We start from the raw sequence: 26,302 nt of genomic DNA on the forward strand, positions 1-26,302 counted from the left end.
TCCTTTTCTAAATCAATACAATTTTTCAAATTTATTTTTTTCTTAAAGAAGTACTTCTAATCTCTGTCAAAAGGGAGGTGAGGAAAGGTCCTCCCTCCCTTGTAAACACTGAAATACAGATCTGAGAAACCAGGGTCGACACACACAAAAAGTGCATTTTACAAAATATCAACTAAAATATATTTTACATGAATTATGCTTCCAATGAAATTCTACCAGCTGCATTTTCAGGTTCGAAAAAATATTTCGACATCTAAGATTTCAAAAGCATTTAAGTTCTGGGCAGCAGACCCTGCCTCCTGGGAGGAGGGGCCTTGATCTCCTTTCCTGCTAGGTGAGGCTGGGCTCCTCAGCAGCAAGGGCCAAGCACCCTGGGAATGAGCAGGCTCCAAGGCTGGCTCTCCAAAGGCCCCATGGCCACTATGCCAACCTCTCTTACTGCCCCACGCCTTCCTCCTGACAGCTTATTCAGTACAAGGGCACCCTAGCCCCTTCCCTTCAGGTTTGGGATTGGGCTTTCTGTATGGAAATTCACCTCTGAAGCCTCCAGGGCCCCCCTAAGCCCAGGGACCAACTGGGAGCAGCCTATAAGCACAAGGCTGGGAGCGCCCACAGGATGTGCTTCCACCTCCCTCTCTAGACCCAGCTTGACTGTCCTCACCCAGTGTCACCTCCTTACATGCCGGGTCTGTGCCTGCCCCTTCCTAGGGGAGAAGAGGGAGTGCTGCCCTCCTTGGCTCCTACCCCCAGGGGTGTGCCCTGTGTAAGTGCTCACAAGCAGGGCCCAAGCCACACTGTGCTCCCCCCTCCCCTCCCCTCCCCACCATGCTCCTCTTTGGTACAAACAGGAAAGAACCAGGCTGCTTCAGCCCCCTCACAGATAGCCCCAGGGCCAGGGCCTAGTCCTGACTAGGACAAGAGGGGGCTCAGCCTCTAATCTACTCTGGGGAGCAGCATGAGGTGAGAACGGGGCCCCTGGGCAACAGGAACAAACTGAAAATGCAGGTCCTTAGCTCCTAGAGTGAGTGGCTGCAGCTCAGCAGGTCTGTGGACTGATACAGTGTTGATTCTCGCAGGGATGTAAATTAGTGCAATCTACAAAAGACTAGGGTAAGGGGTGGCAGGGCAAGGGGAGCCACAGCACTCCTTTGGTTTGATTTCAGGTGGGTGTGGCTTGAAGAGTCATGTATGAAGTTCTGCAAGAGGTTTCCTAGAACCTCCAAGTGTAAGGCAAGAGGAAAAGTCTTCAATAAATCAGGTAGCAATTTTCCTTGCCCCCTGCCCCCCACCCCCTCCCAGCTCCCTTCTGCCCTCCCAGACATGATAAACCTCATGTTGACCAGTTAGCTTCTGGGAAGCCAGACCTGCTGGGTGGCCCTCACCAGGAGGCAGACAGGAAGCTGACTCCCACAAGTGGGCCACACCCATGACTATGTGCACTGGGTAACTTGTCCCAGCACCAGGGGCTACTGCAGGGGCAAAGGAGGAAGCCAGGGAAAGGCCCCGAGTCTAGAAAAAGCAAGTCCATGCTCTGGAAGCCAGACTCTGGCTCTCTATGCCTCAAAGGAAGGAACTCGGAGCTGTGCTAAAATCTGGGAGAGCCTGGTCCCAGGCTGATGGGGAAGCAGCGGGTCACAGTGGGTGAGGTAAAGCTGGCTCCCACTCCCTCTTGAAGGGCCCAGGGGAGGCTAAAGAGCCTAGTGGGCCTTGTTCCTGAAAGACTCTCCCCTCCCCCAGGGCCCCATGCCCCTCAGGCTTGGCCCAGTCTCAGGGAAGACTGCTTCTTTAAGTCTCCACCCAGGCAACCATAGAGAGGTACCCTGGGCCAAACTGAGGGCTGTGATGCTTTCCCTATACCCTGGCCTCCCCTTCCCTCCCAAGGGCCCAGTACCCATAGGGATCCCTGCCCTCCCCCCCAAGAGAACCACAGGCCAGCAACTTCAGGTCCCTGTGGCCCCTTAACCAAGTGCTGTGCTTCAAGCAGTACCCCCTGCCCCGAGCCCCACTTGCCCGTGGGCAGCCTCAGTGTGAGCCTGAGGAGGCTACTGAGGGTTCTTGAGGATGCGGCCATGGCGGAAGTCATAGACATGGCGGCAAAGAAACACCAGCTCAGGGTCCGTGTCCTCGGGCACTGTGCGGTGTGGCGGGGTGGAGTAGTCCGCAGAGGGGGGCACCAGTGCTGTCTTTCGGCTGGGGAGGCCCTCGCCTCGGCGCTTGGCCATGGCACAGAATCTGCAGTAACACACCACCATTTGCTGTCTTTACCACAGCCACCTTTGCAGGAAGATCAGTTCCTTCCCCACCCTGCCCATAGAGCCGGGGCATCCCCTCCCACCCCCACAAGGGCTGGTGCTGCCTCCATCCCTGTCCTGGGGGCTATGCCCTCTCTGCCAACCGCCAGTCCATCTTCTCTGTCACTGGGGAAGCACATCTGCTGGGGCCTCCCTCCCAACACCTGCCAATTCTCCTCGATGGTTCTCTGAGAGCAGTACTGTAACCATCCTCAACTCTGCCCCAACCACTCTGTCTTAGAGGAAGAACAATTTTTCTTTCTTCTACAAACATCAGATGGTGGAAGGCTGTGAAGAAGAACATTCTGGGAGGTCGGGCCCAGTGAATGAGATCTCCTTGGGAATTTCAGCCCCCGAAACAGCCCTGGGGAGTCTGAGGGGAGAGGCTAGACAGAGGTGCAGGGCACCACCCACCTGCAGTACTCAGCAAAGGTCAGCACGTAGCACTTCTCCTCGATGCAGGCCACACTGTTCTGGTCCTGATGTCTCGATGCAAAGACTTCATTCTGCAAAGGCTCAAGGAGAGAGAGGAGGTTGTTGGTACCAGGATTGGAAGCACCTACCTCCAGTAGCAAGGTGGACATTAACTCTTCTCCTGGGACTTGTGACCTGAGGTAACTCCAGCTAGTGCCCAGGAAGCCAGGGAGCATCTCTGGAATTCTGGCCTAACTGCTCCGCACCTAGTGCCCACCCCAAGGCACTCCTCTGTTCCCTCCTTAGGTCCCTCTTACTCAGGAATAGCCAGGGGCCTGTTCCAGCACCGCCCCCCCAGCCCATGTCATCAGCCTCCTGACCCCCAGCTCAAGGGAGGAGAGGGGAACGGGTGCCCATCTCCCCGTGAGATGGAAAGTCCCAGCAAGGGAAACAAAGTGAAAGGGAGCTCAGACTGCGGGCGGAGTGACCACACCGATGGCACTATCTCTCCTGGCACACAGCTGGGTAAAGTGCCCAAGAGTGTCTGGAGTCTCTTCTCTCCTCCCTCTCATGCCACAGACGGTATCAAAGGGGGCCAGGTGTGCAGTTCCACCTCCCCTTTCCTGCTGCCAGGAGGACACATCTACTTGCTCCCATTCTGGCATGCCCTTGGGGGCTTCCCTTCCTGTTCCCCTTTTAAGACAAAAGTTACTGTTCCCTTTAAAACATGAATTGGATCAGTGTTGGGAAAAGAGGCTAAAACCCAGGCCCTTCCATGGCGTCCAAGGCGACGATCACTCGACTGCCCATGGCTGCCTCCCCAACCATGTTCTTGGTGCCGCAGTTTCTCCCTCTGCCACCCCTGCCCTCCCCAACACACCTGCCAGGCGGCTCACCTCGTGCATGCTGGGACTGCGGCCTCCCTGTAAGTGCTCTGGTCTGTAATACCACAAGAGGCTCATCATCAGCTCTCCTAGGGGGACAAGAGAAGCAGTCATGGCTTGAGCTGGCAACCCCAGAGTTACTTAGACAGGCAGGAAGGCTGGCCACCTGCCCTGCAGTCTCATCCAACTTCAACGCCTGGGCCAATCCTGCAGGCTCCAGCCACCCATATCCCCTGCCTCAGGCCAAGCCTGGCAGCTCAGTGGCCTGGAATGCTGTCAGGCATGGAGGAAGAAGGGGGAAAAGGCACTGACAGGTGAGGGGGAGGGGGGGGCCGGTGCCTAGCCCTCGGTGGCGGGAAAGGTTAAAGAGCTGATCCAACCCAAACCACAAGGCCATCTGCAACCCTCAGCAGCAGACAGATGCCGGCTGAGTGGAAGGCAGACTCTGTGCCAAGAACATGAGGAGACTAGTAGCAGGTCAGACTCCAGGTAGGGGGTACCTGATTCAGGGTTCTCCCAGAGGGCAGAGATCTTGGCCACATAAGGTGTGGATGTCTTTCGTGGGCCTGACTTGAGGAGGACAGTGTCCCGGACCCGGATGGTCTCTCCGTGCCGCTCCACTGCCTGGTAGCTCTTTCGGATGGCTGGTTCTGGTTCATCCTAAGCAAGAAATCAATGACACAAACAGGCTCGTGGGGGCCACATTCAGAGTGAGGAGGGGGAAGGGAGGGAGCGAAAGACATTCTCTTTGTGCTTTCCTCAGGGCAGTCAAACCACTGAGGATGGGAAGCTGTAAAAGCAGCTTGCACAGTGGCCTCTTCTCCCTAAGCCTGGCTCTCAGGAGCAGGATGCAGATGGGAGATCCCCATGGCTGGAGAAAGAAAGAAAAATAGGAATAGGGCTGGGAAAGTGGCCTAAAGCTTCTGACGCTGCGCTATGAACACCACACCCCAAGAGCTGGCTCTCTTGCTCAAAGCCCACACCACTGACAAAGTCCTCAAACTTCCTATTGGGGCAGTATGGGTTTGACCCGTAAGCCCTTAAGTGGGGGTAGCCCTGGGCAAATTAGTCTGCTGCCATGCCTCAGTTTCCTCATCTGTGAGATGGGGATAATTACATGAACACGGGATATGTACCTCCCAGGGTAGTAGTGAGGAATAATACAGTATTTACTTTCTGCCACCCAGAAAGTACTCAATGAAGTTTAGTCAAGCATTTTCATCATCTGCATCTCCAACGTTCCTGGCATCACACTCATTTTCTCTGCCTATCCCAACGATCCCTATGCATACTCATCCAAGAAGCCTCCATGAAATCCTCCATTTTATAATCCAGGATAGAAGGGACAGTATGATCAAGGATGAGCTGTGAAGCCACTTCAGATGGGTTCCCTGAGAGTCGGCAACAGAAATGGAGGTCAACAGCTCTGACTGTATGTCCCTGGAGCTCCTCAAGGCACATGGTACAGGATCGGTGGGGCTAGGGAAGGAGGCCGGGCCAGCATGACTGGTTCCCAGGGTAGAAGCCTGGGAACCAGGCTCGAGTCCAGGGTTCCTGGAACCCACCTCAGAGCAGGTCCTGTCCCCACTGGCCCCTTCCCTCCTCCCCATCGGCTAACAGCTGGCACTCACCAAGACATAGACCGCCTTCTCACAGGCAGCCCCAACGGGAACCCAGCCGTTAGTGCGGCGGCGGCGGCGGCGGCGTGGACGTGGGCGCTGGACGCGCGGTTGCTTGGGGTGGCTGGGCCTGCAGGCAGCCTTGCTTCTCGCAGTGTGCCTACAGCTGGAGCCCGTGCGCAGACCTGACTTGGAGCCGCTAGGAGGCTTGGCGCTCTGAGGGCACGCACGGGCTACCGTCTGGGGCTCCGAGGTGGGTGTCTGAAGATGGGGGACGGGCTCCGCTGCAGGTGGCACACTGGGCACAGGGCATCCCAGGAGGGGGTGGGCAGGTGAGGCAGGGTGGCCGGCTTCCGGGAGAGGAAATTCCAGCTGGCCTAGGGACCTGCAGCCTTCTGGGGAAAAGGAGAGAGGGGTTAGGACAGGTAAGGACAAGCAGTAACAATCCCTCTGGCCCCCCCTGCTTTCAGAGCCTACTGTCTTAATTCGGAGTGTGTACCCAAGGGTCCCTGAGGTGCAAGTGGAGTCAGGGGCCTCTGAGGTAGACTGTCAGAGTGACTGGCCAAGGGTGCTTCTTGACCTTGGAGACCGGCCCACAGCTATCTCCCCCTTCTAGCCTGCAAGAAGGGCAGGTAATGGGAACAGAGTCTCTAGCTCTGACTTATTCTCCTCCGGGGCTTCCACAGTGCTAAGGAGCAGGGGAGTGGGTGTCAGCCCAGGATGTCAACCCCAGACCTGCCACTCACCGACTGTGTGACCGCAGGCAAGTCATGCTACCTCTCAGTGCCTTGCAATAGAAGCAGGAATGGCAAATATCATATAGAGTGTCCCAGGCGTTTTTCTTATCAACGTATTAACTCATCTCATCCTTACATCCTTACATCAACCCTAGGAGGTAAGTACCACTGCCACCATTCTAAATTAAGGAAACCGAGACACAAGCAGTTACTGGCTTGTCCCACGGTCACGTGTCTAAGGAAGTGGGGGAGAACATTTCACTCTAGGCAGTCTGGCTCCAGAATCTGTACTCAATTACATGCCATGTGGCCTCCCGTATGTAAAGTGCTTGGAACAATACCTGGCACGTGGTGCTTACTGGTGTTCCAGGGTAAGGGGGTAGGGTCTTGGGTCCCATGGTTTAGGGGGTCTAGATTTGGGAGAGTGGTACAAAAAAGAAGGAAAAGCCCAAAAAGCAGCCTGATCTCATTTCTTAGCGCTCCAACTCACACCAAAACCTGAAACAACCAGTTGGGCCAGAGTCAACTGGTCTATAAAGTTGTTTTATAGACCCCTACAAGATGGGGTGTGGGGTAGTAGCAACGAGAGCCCTGGTAAGGCCCAGCCTCTCATTTCATCAGCAGCAGGGTAGACTCGCTAGACAGGATGGCTCTGGTCACCTCATTTCCACCCAGGAGCCAGGGACAGAGCCTGGAGAAGCATGTGAGGACACGCCTGCCAGTCTGGGGTAAGAGTGATCACCGTGGGGGTGTCTCATTGGCTACAGCGCAAGCCTCCCTGGTGTCTGGGCCTTGCTAGGAATGGGCCTTGCTAGGAAGCAGACACCAAAGCCACGGACCCTGTCAGCACTCTGTCTGTGCCAGGGAACTCTGCTGGTCTACTCTCGGAGTGTGCCCCCTGTTAGCCCCCAGCAAGGCGATGCCAAGTCTGGGCACCACCTCTCTCTCAAGGCCTGTATGGCCAGGGCAAAGCAATCCTGCCGTGTCTGGCACCACCTATTGGGCCTGGTTACCCACCCTCCTTCCCATGAATGCTGAACTAGGCCAGCATGCAGATGGAATGGGCTCCTGGAAGGTAGAATTCTAGCTCTCCTCGAGGAAGGCAAAGGGACATAGGAACAACTTGGCAAAAGCACTAATTTCAATACCTAATTTGCTATTCAAGAGTCTGAGAATGGGTATCCTAATGGGGAGGAAGGGATGGCTCTCCCTGCCCCCTCCACCACCACGGTGCTACCTAACTACCTGGCCAAGAGATCTCTATACACAGGGGAGCCAGAGCAAAGAGCTAGACACAGGCCCCTTTTCTGGGAATACTCCTTGGCTTGGGGCATGAAACTAGGGGAGTCTTCCTTTTCCAAAGCCCCCTACCACCCATGTTGTAACTAGACCTCAAGGAACCCCACCCAAAACATGGCCCACCCTCCTAGGACACTATCTGACTCCCTGGGACATCCCACACCTAAGAAGGCTTACCTGCTGCAAAAGGCATTTTGTAGGGGCAGCCGCCACAGGTGGTGCCAATATGGGTAAGAGACGGGGGCAACATTTCACAGATGCTGTAGCCATTCACTCCAGTGTCCTCGCTAAAGCAGTAGCGAGAGCCCCAGGGAGGGTGTTGGAAAGGGGTGCCCGCGGGCACTGAGCTCGGTGCCAAGAGGAGCCCCTCGTTAGGTGCAGCCACTGGGGACAACTTGCCCTCAGGAAGCATGGGGCAGGGGGAGTAGCCTCCACACTGCAGCCCATCTTGGCTGCAGTACAGGTAGAAGCTGCCTAGTGCAGGGAGCTCAGGCCTACCACACAGGCCACTGTAGTGGGCAGGGTTGCCAGGCATCGGCAGGGGGGACAGCTGGGGTGCAGGGAAAGAAGGCTGGTGCAGTTCCTGCTTGGGGGCAGGTGACTCCTCGCCTGGGCGCCCAGGCTCCGGCTTCAAGGCTGCCTGCCCACCCATCAGCAGGGGCAGGTGGGGGCGCAGCCCCAAGGGGCTCTCCAGAGCCTTGCTCAGGGGCTGGTAAGGTGGCTGGCTGGCTGGCCCACGAGGGGTGGCAGATGGCCATGGCTCCTCGGGGTGCTTTTGCCAGCCGGGTGGACCTACAGCCTCCCCAGAGCCAAGCCCCTGCCGGGCCTTGGGATAGTTCTTGCCATTGACTTTAGCCCACTTTGGCCTCGGAACCCTCAGTGCTGGTGGCTCTGTGGAGCGCCCATCTGCTTCTGGGTGGGCACGAGGCGGCCTCAAGGGTAGCTCCCGCTCCTGGCTCAGCTTTAGGAAGGCAGCTGCATTCAGGCTGGCCAGTCTCTTGGGAGCTGGGTCACCATCTCGACGAGCACCCTCCTCAGGTGCTGGCTCTGGGGACAGGTCCCGACTTCCCCCTCCGAGGTCCTCTAGCCGGGGCCGCTTCTTGGAAGAGGACCAGCCCCCACTGGCCCGGTCACGGTCCCGACTGCGGTGAGGGTCTCCCCCTCGACTGCGACGAGTGCCGGCCAGGCTGCTGGCATCCTCCCGCTCCAGCAGCAGGTTATTGAGGGCCTCCGCATTGAGGGAGGCCAGGCGCCTCTTGCGGGGCTGGGCAAGGGCAGTGTCCTCACTGGATGGGGCTGGGCTGGGGGGCTTGGGCAGGTCAGGGGGCAGCTCATCAGCCTCATCTGCACTCCGTGGACCAGCCACATTCTCCAGGCGGGTCAACAGCACTTTGCAGGCCTTAGGCTTCTCAGGAACTAATGGGCGCTTACGAAGTGGGTAGTTCTTGCGGCGCCCTGTGAGGTGCCCTGGGCTCTCGGGCATGCCTGCTTCCACACTCTCTGCCCCCTGCTCCATATTGCTGCCTTCCATCTGCAGGGGCTCCCGGCGGCCAGTGGGGCCCGAACTCAGCATGGGAAGGGACTTCCTCCGCGTGTGTGTCATGGAGTACTTTCGATCTGCAGGGCAGAAGGCAGGCAATGAGAGAAGCCCACCTTGCCCTGCCCTGTCTGCCTCTCCTCTGCTGCAGCCCATCCAGTGCCACCCCCCGCCCCCAACCTTCCGTCACTCTGGCCTACACTCATCCCATCTACAGCCTGGCTTTTCCCAAGACCCCTCTTCCGGGCGGGGGGTGGGGGGGGGGCGTCCAGTGGGATCAGGCTACCAACAGCTATGCAAGGACTGGCTGCCCCACTCTTCTCTTAACCTAGGGTCCTTCTTTGAACTAAGCCCCTATGGAAGGATGCAGACCCTGGGATGAGAAGACAGAAAGTGCTGGGGGCAAAGTTCTCAGTCTATCTATTCTTCTCCCACTAGATACTCACTGCAGGTCAAGAAGAGGCTGTGAAGATGCCAAGCCAGGATGGGGGCTTGGACGGTGGGAGCCCATCTGTTCCTTTAAAAACATCACCAACCCTTCCCCCATCCTGGGGCTTCTGCGATTGGCCACAGGAGGATAAGGACATGGACAGTGGGGAGCTAAGGTGAGGAAGTTGCCTGCTCGACTGTGGAGGTAGCAAAGTCCAGCCTGTGGGGACACCCTGCCAGGCACATACAGCAGGAAAGCCACAACGTGCGTTTTGCTGGAAAAGCCCCCTGAAGGGGAAGGCCTGGCCTTGAGGAGTCCATGGTCAGGGGAGGTCTGGGCCAGCCCTAGAAGCCAGACCCACCATGGTTCAGATTCTAGGGAAGGGCAGCCCAAACAGTGCCTGTGCCCAGAGAAGGGATGTCCATAAGGCAAGGGCCAGAATCCCTGGGTAGAAAACTCGCAGAACACAAACTAGGCCTGTGGTATAGCTTTAAACCCTCACCAGCCACTAAGAGGGAAATGAAGTATCAAAGGAAAGAACTAACTCAGGGGATAAACTGGGCTGCCTTGCTAGTCCTGCCCTATTTCTCAGGTCTCCTTCCTGGTAGGCAAGAAGCTGGGCAGAGAAGAGGGCTGGGGGTGGGGTGGAGTGGAGTGGGGGTAGCGGCAGAAAGCCCAAAGCCCCAGAGAGAAGATGCCCACTTGACCAGGCATCATCCCCTAACTTTACTTGGCAAATACTCCCCTTGCCCCCAACATACCTGGGGCAGCCTGGGCCCCCTCCTGAATGAGAGGCCAGAGCTGGGCTGTATCCTGGAAGCTGGCATGGCCAAGGCAATGGAGAACTGGTGGGTGGGGGGTGGGGGTGTCAGAGTCAGTGGTCAGAGACTACTGAGCTGTTCACTCCTTACCTACTCCCCAAAGCAAAGCAAGGTGCTGCCAAATAAGGTGTCAGACAAGGCTCTGCCCTCTCTGGCACCCTGCAACCCCCTCCCCACCCAGCAAGCCCAGGCTTTCCAGCTTAATTTCCCCACTGCTATTGTTATTCATACTCACTCTCCCCAGAAGCTGGGAGCAGTCCCTGCTGGGCCAGGATTTAACCCTGAAAGTCCCAAGCCTGACAGCTCCCAGGAATTCCTGAGCCCTTCCCAGCTAGCTCCTTTGGACTTGGGCCAACGGCTGGGGTCACTGGGTACCTTTTCTCCTGACACATACTCCACTAGTTGAGAAAGAGTGCTCAGAAAACGAGGCTGAGGGCACCGTGGGTGTCCCTCGCCCTCAAGAAAGGACTCGGAAAACTGGAAAAGGGAGGCACTGTGCCAGGCATTGCTCTGGCCACGTGCGGGGACCTGCCACTGCCCAGAGACCAGGCCGGGACAAGGCAGAGTCACAGGAGACAAATCCATTCCTTCCTGAAGCACAGACAGGAGAGCTCCTTAAAAAATCCCAGGCATCTGCTAGGCTCCCTAAGACTTTTTCCTGCTTCTAATCAGGGTGACCACCCATCCCTGTTTGCTCAGCAGGCTTATTAGCAATGCCTCCTTTTACTCTCAAAAGCATCCCAATTGCTTAAAATCCACAGGCCCCTTTCTCAAATGCAGGGCACCCCTGTGCTGGAGGAGGCGCAGCAATAAGAAGCACATCTGTATTTCCTACGAAAGCCTAGGCCCAGCCCTTCCCCACCCCCAAAGGGCCTGGAGACAGAGGATTTGTGAACAGACCGCATAGCTGAGCAAGAACCGAAGCCCCTCAACAGGCCCCAAGTTACCAGAGGAGTCCGGCCTGGGAATGGCTGGGGGCCAAGGCTGAGGTCACCTGGGCTTGTGGCCTTTAAGGACATGGACACCAAGTACAAAGCAAGTACAGGGCCAGATGGAAAAGAGAGGGTGCTCAGGGAGGTGCTTTCAAGCCTGGCAAACAAAAGAGCTCTTAGCTGAGAGGTGACTGGCCTGTCCCTTATTCCCCCCCATCCACCCCCAGTTTGCTGGTGGACCAGCTGCAAGAGTGGACTCTGGGATACTTGCCTCCCTTCTCAACACGCAAAAGGTCCCAGCAGGTGAAGGTTGGGAGGGAGCCTTCCACTGTAGGGAGACTGGCCCCAGAACTTGGGGTTGCATTCCCTGTAGTATCGTACCCACTGTCCCCTGATCCCAGGAAGCCTCTAAATCACAGGATGCAAGTCACATTTCCAAATCAAGCATAAGAGCCTACTGCTAGCTTCCCTTGAATCCACCAAATCCCTCATCACCAGCAAAAGAACTCCTAGCTTTCGTGTGGTGCCTAAGGCAGCAATGTCACTCACTGTTCTGAGGAGAGGCTGGGGTCTCTGCTGCCTCCCTCGCTGCCCTCCAGTCTGAGGAGAGCGAGAGAATGAGTCATGCTTTGAAGCCAGACTTGTGAGAACTTCGGCTGCAGCTTTTCCCTGGGGTGGGGCTGGGTGGAGGGGGCTCCTAGCCTGCCAGGCCCCTCTAACCTGCAGGGGTGGCCCAGCTCAAAGGGGGAAGAAAATCCTGGGAAAGCAGGAGGTGTGGCTCCCATTCCAGCTCTGCCAATGCTCCTGCTGTCCTGTCCTTACACACTAGCTCAACCAGAAACTTCCTACCACTGCAAAGAGACAAGGGTGCCTGGGTTCTCTCAGCACCACCCTTCTCTCTGGGAAGGCTTGTCCTCCCAGGCATACATGGTCTGGGCCCCCTTGAGAGAAGGTTCTTAGGAGGGACTCCCCAGGACACATTACTGCTCACCTAGACTGTGTCAAGCTAGCTCACACTGAAGAAGACCAGTCTGATCGTCCCTAGCCTGATCGGCCAACAGCCAGCTGCCATGAAGGACAGTGGCTGGCCGGTGTCCTCCATACCAAAGATCCAGCAAACCACAGGTTGAATCTAAAATCACAAGTGTATTCCAAAGACAGCAAACAGGCCATCACAGCCCCAGGCACTTTGGGTCACAAAACTGAGCTGAAGTGTCCATATCCTGTACCCCATGTCTGCTCAGGACTAGAAGTCAGCTCTACAAAAGTAAAAAGGGAAGGAAGACTTGAGTCTTGCCCGCAAACTGCGGCAGCATCATGCACCACCCTCCGCTCTCACAGGCAGAGCACACCCAAAGTGTTGTGTGCAAGGGAGGGTCAGAGGCCTGGAGGAATGTGGGCTGTGGGCACTGCTGAAGGGAAAACCAGTGTGTCAAGTCCAGATCACTCCTGCAAACGGAGGCTGCCCTTGGGCTCTCAGCTTTGGCCGCACCTCTCCCCCTACCCTTACTTACCCAGCTTCTAGAGTATACACCCACCCCCATTCTTAGGGGTTCAGGACCCAGGACTCTGCCCCACTACCCTTCCTGAAATCTCTGCATTTTAAATTCTACTTTTCAGGCTTTTAACTTTACTTTTAATAGGAGGAAAGTATGCAGGGGGGTCTTAGGCAAAGGCAGACTAGCTGGTCACCTGGGTGAGGGTCAGGAAGGTCCCTGACCCAAGCCACCTCCCAACTCCGATTACACCTAAAGCCACATGGTTGGCACTGAATTAAGCACTTCCTTCCTTTGCGCTCTCTCGGAATAATTTCCACACTCCCCCAAAGGAATAACAGTTTTTCATGAGCACTGACTTTCCTGAATCTTCTATCAGAGAAGAAAAGCAGCAAGAGCACAAAGGCACGCTCCTGTTGACTGAAATTTAGTTGGTGTTACTTCACGGAAAAACAGGTGAAGCTGCTGAAATTCTTATGATGAAGCCAGGTTAAGTCGAGTCTGGGGTCCCTCCAATCCCCCATGGCTGGTAAACTGGAAAGAACCAAACCTTCAAGCGAGGTGGACCTGGATTCGAATGTCAGCTCCGCCCCTGGTTAGCAACTTATTTAACTTCTCTGAACCTGATTTGTTCATCTAAAATGGATAAACCAAAAGGAATTTTAAGAATGGTGGTGAGGATGACGCTAGTCTCTGTGCAGAAGCCTAGTAGGGTAGGAAGCAGGCAGACCAACTTCTCCCCCACCCTCCAGACCCACAGAGGAAGGCAGTGGCTCTTGGCTTGGGGGGCAGGTTCCCCACATCAGGAGCCCAGAGCTGTTGGGGCAGAGAGAGATCTGAAAACCTAGCCTACACCTGAACTCTGCTCTGCTTCTACTCTGCCAAAGACACCCAAGTGTCAACCCCAGGTAAAGATGGAGAGGCTATGGCGGGACTTGTGTGTGTGGGGTTCCATCTACCACACAGGGAGAGGACAGGGGCAGAAACTGTATCCCAACAAACCCTAAACAACAGCTCCGTGCCTCTGGGAAACACTCAACTGGATGGTGAAAAGCCCAGGGGATGGGGTCAGGGGGGCGTGCGTTTGCCAGCTTCCGCCATCTGACTGCTGCTTCAGCACGGACACCCACAGACAGCAGAAGTGCCCGAGTCCCCGGGATGCTGCCCTGGAAGAGGAACCAGTGGCCTCAGCCACCACCGGCTCCAACTCTCCAGTGCCTGTTTAGCTTCACCTGCTGTGGGCACCCAATTCACTCTGCAGTCAAGCTGATATCCTACAACCCTGGGCAGGAAGCACCCACCCCACCAGAGGGAATTGGCCTGACCCATCTGGCCATAGCTTGTTTTATAGACTGCCTTCAGGTCTAGTGGCCAGACCACCTGCTCCTCGTACTTCACTGTGGAGGCTCCCAGGAACTCAGACAGGTGGGAGCAGCTGTACGGTGAAGGTTCACACCCATCACACATTGGGTCTGGTATCTCAGCCAACCCAGCCTGGCATCCGGGTCCCATCTTTGACTACTTCTGTCTACCCGGACCATCCCAGCAAGAGGGCCCAGGCATACAGGCCCAGAGCAGCACCCAAGTGTCCAGAACCCCCACTTACTTCTGGCTCCAGACGCAAAGCTGGACACCAGCCTCTCGTAACTGTAAAGGAACACAGATCTCAGTGGGGAGTTTTGACTCAAACTATAAAGTGGACTCTTCGATTTTATATGAGAATTACAATTACGTTCATGAATATAGTTAACAGTACAGATGGTGGAATCTCCTCAGTAGAAAATGCCAGGGCCCTCATTGTGGGACAAGGCCCTTCTTTTAGTGGGGGCTAAGGCCCTTCTTTTAGTGGGGGCTGAGAGTGAGAGAGACAGTGTACCCCTAGGGTCCAGAAATCAACATACACACATGGACAACTGCACTACGACAGTGGGCAGAGAGCACTGTATTTTAGTTACACCATGGTGCTCTGTTTTAAGAAATTCTAACCTGACAAATTAGAAGGCAATCACATGCAATACAAAACTGGTCTTTAGGGGCGCCTGGGTGGCACAGTCGGTTAAGCGTCCGACTTCAGCCAGGTCACGATCTCGCGGTCTGTGAGTTCGAGCCCCGTGTCAGGCTCTGGGCTGATGGCTCGGAGCCTGGAGCCTGTTTCCGATTCTGTGTCTCCCTCTCTCTGCCCCTCCCCCGTTCATGCTCTGTCTCTCTCTGTCCCAAAAATAAATAAAAAAACGTTGAAAAAAAAAATTTAAAAAAAAACAAAAAAAAAAACAAAAAAAAACTGGTCTTTAGAGGGTTTCCTTAAAGGCACACGCACCTACTTCAGGTGATGTGCTTTCTCTAGCTTCTTCCTAGTGCACAGCTTCTCTGTGCACAAAGTAGACCTGTAGCTGCAGGGGCCATTCCCGCTAAGCCAGAGCACCTGCTACTCATTCCCAGGCACATGGCATCTCTTGTCACCTTTGCTCATTCAGCCAACATATGCTGACCTCCCATCATGGCTCAACACAGCAAATGTGACACCTGCAGGGGCTAGAAGCCACTTCATACTGCTGCTAATCCTAAGTGGGCTTGGTGCACAGCCTGAACTCTGAGCCTTGGTTTCCTTGTCTACACAGCAAAGTTGTTATGAGGATCAAGTTGAATGATCACGTGTGTCAAGTGCCTAGCAGAATACCTGGTATAAGTCAGATGTGCAACACAAGCTCGTTCTTTTTCCCTGCATGTCAAGTATTAGGCTAAATGCTGAAAAAAATGCAAAAAAGACTACGAAACTGGAGCGTGGGCTGGTAGGAAGAAAGAGGACAAGCGAGTGTGACAAGGATTGTAACACGGTGCTTAGAGTTTGATGTGGAGAGCTATGGCTCCACGGTAGCCTCACTAAGTGACATATGCACCAGGTCTTCGTTTACAGACACTGACTGAGGGCCTGTTTCATGCGCGGTGTACTGAGGGAAAAACAACCTGAGAAATGTGCTGCATCAGTGCTTGGATGTAGGAAGGAGCGGTGGACAAAAACTGAAGTCCTGAGGCAGGAGACAGATGAAACTATTCCCAGACTCACCCTTATTAGCTCCATGTAGGATTACTCCAGCCTGGGGGACAAGAGAGTTCCGGGCTAAGGCTCCCTCAGACTCTCCCAACCAGACTCCACAGTGCCCAGGCTGGGCCAGCAGCAGATCTATTCCTGCAGCAGGACCCATTCACTCTGGGCAGTTAAAAGTGTGGGAGAAATAAAACAGAAAGATACAGGGCACCCCAAACCTCAGCAACAGGTCCTCAGCAGAACTGAGAGGAAATGTCATGCTACTGACACACACAATTCTTCAAAAAACACGACAATATCTCACGAGCCTGCTCTGGGCACCTGCCCAGAAGGGCAAAGGATATGTGTCGGTTCAACCACCAGGACACTCCAGGAACCAACAACTTAGATTTCTAAAGCGGCTTGCCAAGACTGGAGGTGCTATCTCTTGTCCTGAACAGAAGAAGCTGGCTGGCCAGGCCAAGCTGGGAGCTCTGCCCTCAGCCTCCCCAGCAGAGTGCGAACCTTCTGAATGAGCCAGCCATGAGCAACGAGACCCAAGACCAGGCCTTCCCAACACTCCACCAGCACAAGCAGAACCACAAGGCCAACCCTACCAGAGTTACAGGCGCCCCGCACAAATAGCTCAGACATGACTAATTAACTAAGTGATTAGGGCCACCCTCATTAGGATGCAAGCTCTATGGGGACAGGTGGGCTCTGCCTGCCTTACCACTAAATCTCACCCACAGGGCTTAATAAAAGCTTGTTGAGTGAACAAAGATCTGGCCACCTACCTGCTCCACCACATTTAAAACATTTCTACCCTAGACTGATGGCATCACTTGGAGCCCAGGACAGGAAACTCTGACCCCCTAATTCTCTCCCATCCCCAGGACTGTGCCTCTTCGACGTAATCAACAGTTCAATAGGGCTACTTTAGGAAATCTCTCGTATTTACACAGCACAATGCTCTTTCACTACTATCTTTTTCCTTCTCTCTCTCAAATAGCCCAGCTATACCTCGGGAATATATTCCGCTCACTCCACTTCTTACCATAAACCGTTAAGCAAGCAAGGGTGGCACACTCTAGTATAGAGGCACACTTGTATTAAGACAAAGAATGCCACAGATATTAAGGTGAACTCAGCAGCGAAGAACCAGGGTTAGCATTATCAGTCCCCAAATCACCTAAGTGTGCAGTGTAGGGAATTCTCAATTCAGCACAGAGGCTTCTAGTCTAACAGGATGGCTGATGTTTGTCAAGCACTCACTACCCACCCACCCTCCACTCTCTGCAGGTACCATTCACTCTCATTTATCCTCACAACCGCCTCATGAGGTGGTTGCTATCATCTTGTCCTAACAAGGAGAGAACAGGTAGAGAGGGTAAAAGAATTCGCCCACACTCCTGTACTGTCAGTGCTAGAGGCAGGGCATCTAGGGTCAGTCCCCCAAAGCCCACAGCCCCAATGCAATACAGGACAACTGTGGGCTCACAGACCAACATTCAAGATCAACTTGTACATTCAATTTTGTTTTTCTGTGTTGTTTTAAATTATTAGTAATAGCGTCTTATTTATTTTTCCTAATTTTTCACCACAAAGGAACTAAAGATGTACTCCAATTAAATGGCATTGGTGGGCTGGCCAGAGAACATAAACATAATTTTACAAACTGTTTCTACAGCAAAGTCTGCTCAAAATCCCCAGTCAACTCTTATATGCGCTTTGGAAAGAAATCCATTTTATATCCTAGAAAGGGGTGAGGGCTTCAAAGATACGTTGTCTTGATTTTACAATAAATCCAGAAATGAAGGCTACAGACTTCCCCCACGGATCTCACCACATCGCTTGAACCAGATGGAATCTTCCTCCAGTCTGAACTGCAATCAAGACTACAATTTGGTCATCACACTCCAAACAGCAATCTTAATATTCAAAGATGTGTCAGCTACCCCTTGGCTACCTCCCTGTGGGCTGAGTAAATCTAAGTCCTTTCAATGTTCTCTGGAGATCATCTCTTACAGTCGTTTCACCCACTTTATAATTCTTTTCTACATTGTCTGATCTGTGTGAACCCCTCCAGGCACATGGCAGGGGACGCCCCTCACTTCATGATGAGGGCCTGCCGACTTTGACTATAGTAGGAATGTGACTCCATCTTCCCTCCTGGCATACCTGTCAGGGTATCCTGGCATCAAACTGGACCCTAATTTCTTTCCCATGATTTCTTCCAAGATCTTCTAAACCCTAATGATTCACCTCTATTCAACCACCTGGCCAAATGAGAATGTGATTAACAATCTCCTCTCCACTCCCATTTTAGACAGGTAGGCTATAGCTGGAGACGGGCCTAAGTGTGGGCCACCCCTCTCCTCTGCAGGAAACTGAAGGAGCTCCATGGGGGTTCCAGATTGAAGGGAAGTAGGAGCAGCCATCACCACTCCAGGTGAGATCTTGGGGTCACAAAAGGCGGAAAGCATACCAGGTCCCTCCTCCTTAACCAAGGATGGAGGGGAGGTGGACAAAGCTCCCACCCCAACCCCCACCCCCTGTTCCACCACAAGCCACTGGAAAAGGAAACTAATGAGAAAAAAGACATAGACACCAAGTTCCTGCCTGGCATTGATCCTGTTAACTAAGAGTCACTTATTTTTCGTTCAGGTAACTCGGTCACGGTGCCTTGGAAAAAAAATTCCCATTTCAAATCTCAGAAAGGCTCAGAGACAAACCCATTCTTTTATTCCTGGTGGATCAGGCCTGCGGGATCTCAAGGACAACATTTTTGTTTTTGTTTTTTGTAGGATGCTGAGTCAGGTGAATAACCAACCAACCTCTGCAGGTGTTTCCCGCTGGGAAAAATGGAATCTGGCTGAAAATCCTTCCCAGGACACAATACAAAGTCTCAAGCAGGACTCTGCCCTGAGGCCTGCTCACCAAACCCACAGTCCTCTGGTTGTGAGCTTCTACACCACCCCGCCTAGGGCACCGATCTCCCCACTGGAACCCCAGGGCCTGCTGCTGCTACTCAGCTCTGCAAAGCCAAGGGGGAGAGGGAGCTCAGTGGAGCTGAGGGGGCTTGTCCGGCCATCTGGACAGGCCCCTGCAGCCTCGACTGCTGCTGTTCCTCCTGTTGTTCCTCCTCCTCCTCTTCCTCTTCCTCCTCCTCCTCCTCCTCCTCCCTGTTAGCTGGGTTACTGCTCATTAGTGGTAGTACCAGGAGGTGGGCAAGGGACACGTAAAGGAGCTGAAATTCAAACCAGCCCATTTCATTCCAGTTAGGTGCCTCCCATAAAACCAGGCAGGATTTCATCATCCAAGTTCTCCCCGTCCCCTGTCCTGAGGAGGTCGAAAGAGCCCAAACTTTGAGGAGCTGCAGAATCTCAGGACCCCAGGTGTCAGGAGCCTAGGTTTCTAATCTTCGTGAGCTGTTAACTATTCTCTGTATTTTCTGTCTTGTCACGGTTAACAGACCCTCTAGCTGTGAGCTGACCCACAGAGTCAAGGCCCTGGACCTACAGAGCAGGAGTGCATGCTGGGGCTGCCCTTAGTATCGAAGCACTCTCCTTGTCCCTCCAAAGTCCCCGGCATAAATGGCAAGTTCACAAAGGAAGTGAGTCTTGCCAGACTGTGCTAGCGAATTCCCATAAATACTTGGGCCAGGGTAGTACTGCTTATGTAAAATGCTTCCCCATTGAGAGATGCTGCTTTATTTACATTCTTCACAACCCATTCATAAAAAGGAGGCCCTTTAATGTTGGGGCTGTTCGTATAATGCTCCATAAACCCGGCAGCTTCGGCTGGCAGCCTTAGTTCAACACAGGCTACTTCTCAACTCCAGAGACTTTTTTCCCTTAAGATTTTTTTTTTCTTTAATGACTCACCTTGCGACAGGGCGCTGAGGCCAGATGTTGCCGGAATAAGGCCAAGAGGAATAAGGACAGATAAAATTAAAACACACAAGTCCTCCTGAATGCTAGGACAGAGAGGTGGGGAGAGATGAAAATCAATAAATTGAAAATCCCCATACAACTTCAATGTGAAGTATGTATTTTGGGAAGTTGAATTCCTTCCAGGTTTACTGAAACTGCCTTTAGGGATGTCAAAAGGGTCCCCGACTTATACCTCTACATACCAGACGTGGTGTGGAGGAATTTTTTTTTTAACCCCGAAACAAAAGAAAGATGAAGGCTCATTCTGGCTTTTAACTTGCATTACGGATGAATAAAAAACAGTAATTTTCTCTGCTTCTTCACAGACATGTTCCAGGGGCTGCTGGATCCAAGAGGGGCACAACTGGCTCAAGGTAATGAAACTCAGACAAACCCCAGAAAGAGAAGAAGGACTGTGCTCGAGGATGCACAGCAAAACAGCCTGAGCAGCTGAGGAGAGAGCCCAGGAAATGCATTCTGAGGTAGCTTGTCTTCCGCTATAGTAGAAGCAAGGAAGAGAGAAGTAGTAGGGATTTTTTTTAATTGACGGGGAGCGGTCTGCATTGCCATGGCAACTGTGAGGGGTGGCCTTCCCGCTTGGAAGGGAAATGCTGGTCCATTAATCATCAAACTGGGGCACAAAAGGGAGGTTTGGGGGAAAGGGGATGGATGCACAATTTATTTTTTCACTGTCTAGACTCAAACCAGTCACCAGCCCTCTTTCACATTTCCCCCATGGTCCAAGGTTTGATGGTAAACAAAATCGGAAGTTCCAAGAGAGCTGGGATCCTAGTTTTCCCTTCTGATGGGTCCAGTGTGGGGCTGATCACGCCTCCATGTCAGTGATAATCACCTCTTCCAATGCCAGTCCCCAAAGTCCCGTCCACAGGCCAGACCAGGAATCTTTTTCTTTTCTGTTCTCAAAACCGTGTTTTCTCCCTCATTTACACCCAGGATTTTGAGAAGAGATAAAACATATGGATTCATTTAGCATGGACAACAAGGAAAATTGCATAAGAGCAGCAAAGCCGGGTGGAGAGAATGGCCTGGTGGGGTAGGGGGAAAACAGGATTCCAGCCCTTTTCCAATTCATGTCTATATGGTGTCATGTGAGCAATCCACAGGACAGACTCTCCACCAGCTGGAATATCAGAAACAACAGCTAAGTTTCGTTTGTTCCCCACGCTAAAGCAACCCCAACCCCAGTGTGCCCTATGTGTGTGCTTTTGACAGAAAATATTGGAAACCACCAAGGACTCCATACTGAGCATTTCTTAGGAAGAAGGGAAGGTTTCCCCTGTTCCCAATCAACTAAGTAGCCAATTGCATTTATTTATTTATTCAACAAAAACAACACACAGTGCACTATACTAGAAATCCTGAAATACTCTGTCTCTCTCTCTCTCTCTCTCTCACACACACACACACACAGATTTAACACTCATACTGTCCCTTGTCTTAATAAACTTCCAACTTACAAAACCACTCAAGACGACACCATGTTATAAAATTCAGGGTCACAATCCCAGAGGCAAGCAATGTTGGCCTGGAGTGGCCTGACAGCAAAACAAAGATGAGTAGGGTTCAGGTGGGAAGAGAGGAAGGCAAAAGGCTCCTCTACTGGAGAGAGCAGCAGACAGAAAGATGCAGGGAGATAGCTGTGTCCAGCATGGCCAGGGGAGAGCCATAGAGGACACGTCTAGGGTCAGATTGCAGGAAAAAAAGAGCCACTCAAAGTGTGTGAACAGGGGAGTGACATGGGGGAAGGAGTGCTTTAGGAAGAAGGCTCTAGCAGCTGTGTACAGACTGGATCAGACGGGCCAGAGGAAGCAGGAGGGAAAAGGGGGCCATGACAACATAGGCCTGACATGGGGACAGCAGAACAACAGGAAGAAAAGGGAGATACAAAAAACAAAGAAAGTCTTAACTGGAGTATACTCTCCAGAGCAAACCCTCCTAAACACCTGAGCTGTCTGACTTGAGTCTGCTGCCAGGCAAGAGCCTGTCAAAGAGGGAAACACTGTTTTGGTAATTTCCCTTTACGTCCCAGTGGCCAGACCAGCTCACCCCCTTCTGACTGCTACCAAAAGAAATCACATACCGTGTGGCCCTAGGGGAGGCAAGAAGGCCTTGAAATTCTTCACCATTCTCTGAATCTTAGACGTACAATTACATCCTCTCAGAATAAACTTTAGTCTCTTGCATGAGGTAATACCTCCCTTTCCCATAAGCCTCAACTCCACTCAGGCTGGGGTTTAGACCCTTCTGAGGAGGGGGCCAGAGGGCGACCATGAATTAACTCCATGCCCATACTAAGCAAGGCTGACATGCAGCCTTCCCAGGATTATAGCCAACCACAGCTAGGAGCAGCTCCTAATTAACAGCCACCTGAGGTGGGACTTGAACCCAGAAACTCAGCAAAAGCAGACATTCAAAACAGTCTCAGCCTCCCTGTCTTTGTGATCACAACTCTTCAAAGAGGTACAGTGTCCCATGAGGAGCCCAGGAGTTCTGAGTGGGTTTTTAGAAATGGAAAACAGCATCGAGCTTAGAGCAGATCACTGGTGGGGACAGATGCACTCAGTAGCTTAAGCCACTGGTTCCCAAGTGTCCTCTAGCTAGCCAAGGACAGTGGTGTCCCTCCAGGACATGTGCTCCCTCTAGGGTCCTTTTCTCCGTTTTTCAAAAGACATGGGAGTGGAGATGGTGCCGGGAAAGTCTCTCAGGTGGCATAAAGGAAAAAGACTGGAAACCTTTTCATTTAATCATTAAATTCCTGCCTGGATTTATAAACTCCAGCTACTCATTTCCCTTTGTGGGTACCTTCCTAGCTAAAGAAAAGTGCTGAAAACAATTGTGGATGGGTTGCTGGAGAACACTGGGGGGGGGGGGGGCATCTCCTAGTCTTCAATCCAATTGGTCTTCTGCCCTAAGACTGTCGACAATAGACGACTAGAAGATATCCCAGGTGGGACTAAACCTCTGTCCATGGAGCAGACACTGCTTGCTGAAACCCCTCGTTCCTGGCAGGGTCTAGAGGGGCTCACCAGACTGTTGCCTTGGAGTCTACCAACCGGGTCCCATCAGCCAAGGCCCACCTTGTGCACCCCACCTCTGCCCCTCTGCTCCGGCCGGGTGGACCCCACTCTTCCCAGAACCAGGAGGCGATCGGCGGCTGGAGTGGTGAGCCACTGCCGCGGCTTCTCCCGGCGGGCACCCCGGCCCCCGCAATCCCTGGGGCAGAGTCCGGCCCGGTCGCCCGCCTCTGGGGGTGGGTAGCTCGGACCTGTTCCCCTCCCCGACGCCACCACCTGCGCCCGCTCAGGCGCCGCCTTTGTCCGGCGCTTCACCGCGGAGCGGGCCCCTCGGGCCCGACCTGACCTGGCCCCCGGCCCCAGAGAAGAGGCGGCGAGGCGGGCAGGGCCAGACCAGGCCCGGCCGCGAGCACGGGGTCCCGCTGTCACTTGGAGGCGGTCTGACAACTTCGATCCCCCCGCCCCACCTCGGACTCGGCCGCCGCTCCGCACGGTCTCCGCCGGGCCTCCCGCGGCCCACACTCGCTCCTCGAACCGGTTCCCTTCCGTCTTCGGCGCCTCCCTTCCTCCCGGCACGATAGGGTCGGGTCTACACTACCCCCCGCCCCGGTGTGGCCCCCATCCCCAGCCCCCCATCCAGCAACAACCGGTCACCTCCCAGCGCGGGAGGGCGCCCCCCACCCTGAGCCGGCGATCCCGCGGCGCCGCCCCCGGCCGCGGCCCCTTGCCTCGGGGACCGCGATGGGGGAGGGGGCGCGGCGGGAGGGGGTGCCGGGGGCCTTGCCGCCCGCGCACTCGGAGGCGAGCCCGCTCCACCGCGGCGAGGAAACGACCGGCGTCCTCCCGCCCTCCGCGGCCCGGGACGCCCTCGCCGCCGCCGCCCGGCCGAGCTGCCACCCTGCGGCCGCCACCCACCCCGCCCCCAGCCTGAGTGGCGGGCGGCCCCCGGGGGCTGTCACCTCGAGGCGCGCTGCGCTCCCCGATGGCGGGACCGTGGCGCCGGACCCGGGGGAGGGAGGCGGCGCGAGCAAGCGGGCGGCCGCACCTGCTTCGCGTCGTCCGTCCGTCCGTCCCTTCCCGGGCTGGCGGGGGCGGCGGCGCGGCGCGCTCGGTGGGGCGCGCTGACGGGCGGCCGGTCCTCTCCCCTTCACTCGTCTGCCTCCCTAGCTCGCTCCCTCTCGCCCGCTCGTCCCTTTTCCCTCCCTCCTCGACCCCGGCCCCTAGCTCACCCGGACAGCGGCGCGGACGGCGCGGCTCTGGGCGCCCGCAGGCCCCAGCCGGGCTGGAATCCGGCGGCTGGAACCCCCCGGGGGCGCTCAATTCCCGGGCTCCACGCTGCTGCGTCAGCGCCTCCTCCTGGGGGCCGGGGCCGGGCGGGCGGAGCGGGGGCCGCGGCCGGGCGGGGCCGTCGGGGGGGCGGGAGCGCCTGGCCGGGGCGGGCGGACGGCGGGGGCCGGACGGGCGGGGCAGGCAGCCGGACGGGCGAGCGGCGGGGGCCGGGCTCCGGGATCCGCTACGCCGCTCGCGGTTCCCCCACAAACTCCCCGAGAGCGGAGCCTCCGCCGCCCTCCTTCCTGCTTCCTCGTCCCCAGCCAATCAGCGGCGCGCCCCTCGCCCAGCTCCGCCAATCAGCCGCCCCGCCCTGCGCTGGCCCCGCCAGCCAATCCGGCCCTCGGCTCCCCCTCCCGGTCTCCGACCAATCAGAACCGTGGGTCGGTCGTCCCAACGCAGGGGGCAGCACGAGGCGGCCGGGGGAGGCGGTGCGGGGAGTGGTGGGGCCTGGGGGGAGGGGTACGGTGCCAAGGGTGGTGGCGGGGGGTGGTTTTCTTTGCCGGCTTCTTGGATTTTTTCTTCGGCTGCAGAGCCTGAACCGGTATCCCATGGTGACCCGACCCAGGAGCCCCAGTCCCCCAGCTACCCCATCCCCCGAAAATCTTATCTCGCCCCCGCCCTGGCCGTCACCCCTCTACATCCCCTTTCCCCCTTCTCCTCCCTAGCACACACTGTAGAAAACTGCGGACCGAGAAGCACCCCACCCTCGCCAGCGGCTGCTGCCCCCCGGGCAAAGGCTCGGGAAGACCAGCCGAAAAATCAAGCGAGGACAACCCCCCTTTCCTGCAGAAAGGGCCCCAGACTCCAGCGAAAGGGCCCCGACTGCTGAGAAGCCCCTCCCGCCCTTGCCTCATCTTTCCGACTTCCCTGCCTGCCACGTCTCCTTTCCTTTCAAGCAAGGTCGGTCCTAGCTCGGTAACCCCTCACCCGCATCTCTTTTTCCTCTTTCTCCCCTTCACCTACCGCCCCCCACTCCAGCTCCTAATTCACCTTTCTCAGAAGCCGAGTGTGGAACCCTCATCCATTCCCAGCTGACAGCAGAGCCTGGTCTGTGAGTCCTTGACACCCACACACCCTCTTCCACCACCGCGGGCAACATCTGAGCTCTCCGGGGGAGGAGGGAGGGGGCGGGCAGCCTGACAGCCCTGACTGGACTCCCTCCCTGGCGTCCCCAAGCCAGGATGGGACCAAGCGTGGACACTTACCTGCCTTCCCCCTAGTCACCGAATGCTGTGGCTCCGTCTCACACCCACAGACGTGCCTTTCCAAGCCCGAGCACGCTCGCGGGGTCAGCGGGGTGGGTGGGCACAGCAGGCTGAGGTCACACGGAGGTGTGGGAGGTCCCTGGGAGGTGCGGGAAGGGGCCGTGTCTTGGACAGCTTGTGTCGCCTGAGTCGGCATAGGGCTTCGCTTCAATAAGCACTGGCTGTGCACATAGTAGGTTCTTGAGAAATGCTGAGTCCACCCCAGAACAAAGCCTCATTCCCAATTCAGGCGGGGGAGGGGAGCTTTGGGAGGTAAAAGGAGCAGCAGCAAAAAGGGTAGTGTCAAGTCACCAGAGCGCTGGGAGCAGCCCAGGGAGGGGCTGGGCCGAGGACTGCCTCTGGCAGAGAGAAGCACCCTGAGTGCTGGGGCTGCCTGAGTGTGAGGAGAAAGCCAGCCTTGGAGCGTGGCTGAGGGGCTCCTCCTGCACCACACATGCTGCCTAGTGTTTCCTAGCCCTTGAGACTCCGGCACTCACCCAGGCAGCCTTTAAGACCATCAGGGCTGTTAGCCCCTATGGCGGGGAAATAGAACTCTAAAAGATGGTTTCCCCATCTGCCTCCAGAGCTGTCAAGGGGGCCCAGACAGTCTAAGCTGTGTTGGGAAACACGTTTAAAGGACATGGTCACCCAGTAGGGGAGGTGTGTGAATGAAAGCTGAAAGCTAAGACCATGGCATGGAAACTTCTCAAAGAGCCAGGTCCTCCTAGATAAGTGCCCCTACTTCTCCTACCTCCCACCCTTAGGGAAAGCAAATTCCCCAAACCTATAAAAGTAGGACACTAAAGGATTTCTCCCCTCCCCGAGCCTCCCAGGATAAGGATTCCTAGCAGTACCCCCCACCCCCAGCAGCCAGGCCAGCCCTACCTCCCCCCCCCCCCCCACCTCCCAAAATGCCCCTTCTCCCTGTTCGGGTCTGCTTCATGTGTTGATGTCCCCCACCCCTCATCGGAGACTGGTGGTGGAAGGTAACAGCAGCAGTGGCCGCTGGAGCTGAGCCATGCCATTCTGGCAGCCTGAAGCCAAAGCAGAAGAGGGGACAGGGCTTCTGTCAGCAGCCCAGCCTGTGCTGACCTTGGCTTCATGCCCACTAATGGGCAGGGATGGAGGCCAAAAGGGTCAGAAGAGAAACGTAGCTACTCACAGGGAAGGAGACCCAAGTGGCAGGAAGCCCATGCTCGGCCTAGGAAGTGGTTATAGGGTGAGGCTGGAGGAGTGGACGCCTCCCCCCCACCCCACCCCCAGTTTCTAGG

At 55.4% G+C, this 26,302-nt stretch overlaps 1 protein-coding gene across 8 annotated transcripts; it reads right to left on the bottom strand.

Annotated features, from left to right (window-relative positions):
- Positions 1 to 25,098, bottom strand: BAHD1 (bromo adjacent homology domain containing 1). 8 transcript variants are annotated; one of them, XM_019442561.2, is made up of 9 exons: positions 23,685 to 23,788; positions 19,373 to 19,464; positions 9,973 to 10,056; positions 7,422 to 8,861; positions 5,221 to 5,603; positions 4,090 to 4,249; positions 3,602 to 3,678; positions 2,706 to 2,806; positions 1 to 2,232 (listed from the first exon to the last, which is right to left on the bottom strand). In XM_019442561.2, exons 4-9 carry the CDS (start codon positions 8,845 to 8,847, stop codon positions 2,043 to 2,045), a joined length of 2,337 nt encoding a protein of 778 aa, XP_019298106.1. In that variant the 5' UTR covers positions 8,848 to 8,861; positions 9,973 to 10,056; positions 19,373 to 19,464; positions 23,685 to 23,788; the 3' UTR covers positions 1 to 2,042. The 8 variants fall into 8 exon arrangements, with proteins under 8 accessions (XP_019298106.1, XP_053745168.1, XP_019298107.1 ...); XM_053889193.1 differs by lacking the exon at positions 19,373 to 19,464 and having other exon boundaries at positions 23,685 to 24,028; XM_019442562.2 differs by lacking the exon at positions 9,973 to 10,056.
- Between the last annotated feature and the right edge of the window lie 1,204 nt (positions 25,099 to 26,302).

This window comes from Panthera pardus, unplaced genomic scaffold (assembly GCF_024362965.1).
Source record: "Panthera pardus isolate Hobbes unplaced genomic scaffold, ASM2436296v1 HiC_scaffold_24, whole genome shotgun sequence".
NCBI lineage: Eukaryota > Metazoa > Chordata > Mammalia > Carnivora > Felidae > Panthera > Panthera pardus.

Excerpts from the sequence above, each read along its gene's own strand:
- BAHD1 (XM_019442559.2), bottom strand. The coding sequence starts at position 24,808 with ATGAGGGTTCCACACTCGGCTTCTGAGAAAG. Across the intron at positions 8,862-24,777 it reads ACACTCGGCTTCTGAGAAAG|ATCGAAAGTACTCCATGACA; the intron begins GTGAATTAGGAG and ends TCTGCCCTGCAG. Across the intron at positions 5,604-7,421 it reads CAAAATGCCTTTTGCAGCAG|AAGGCTGCAGGTCCCTAGGC; the intron begins GTAAGCCTTCTT and ends CCTTTTCCCCAG.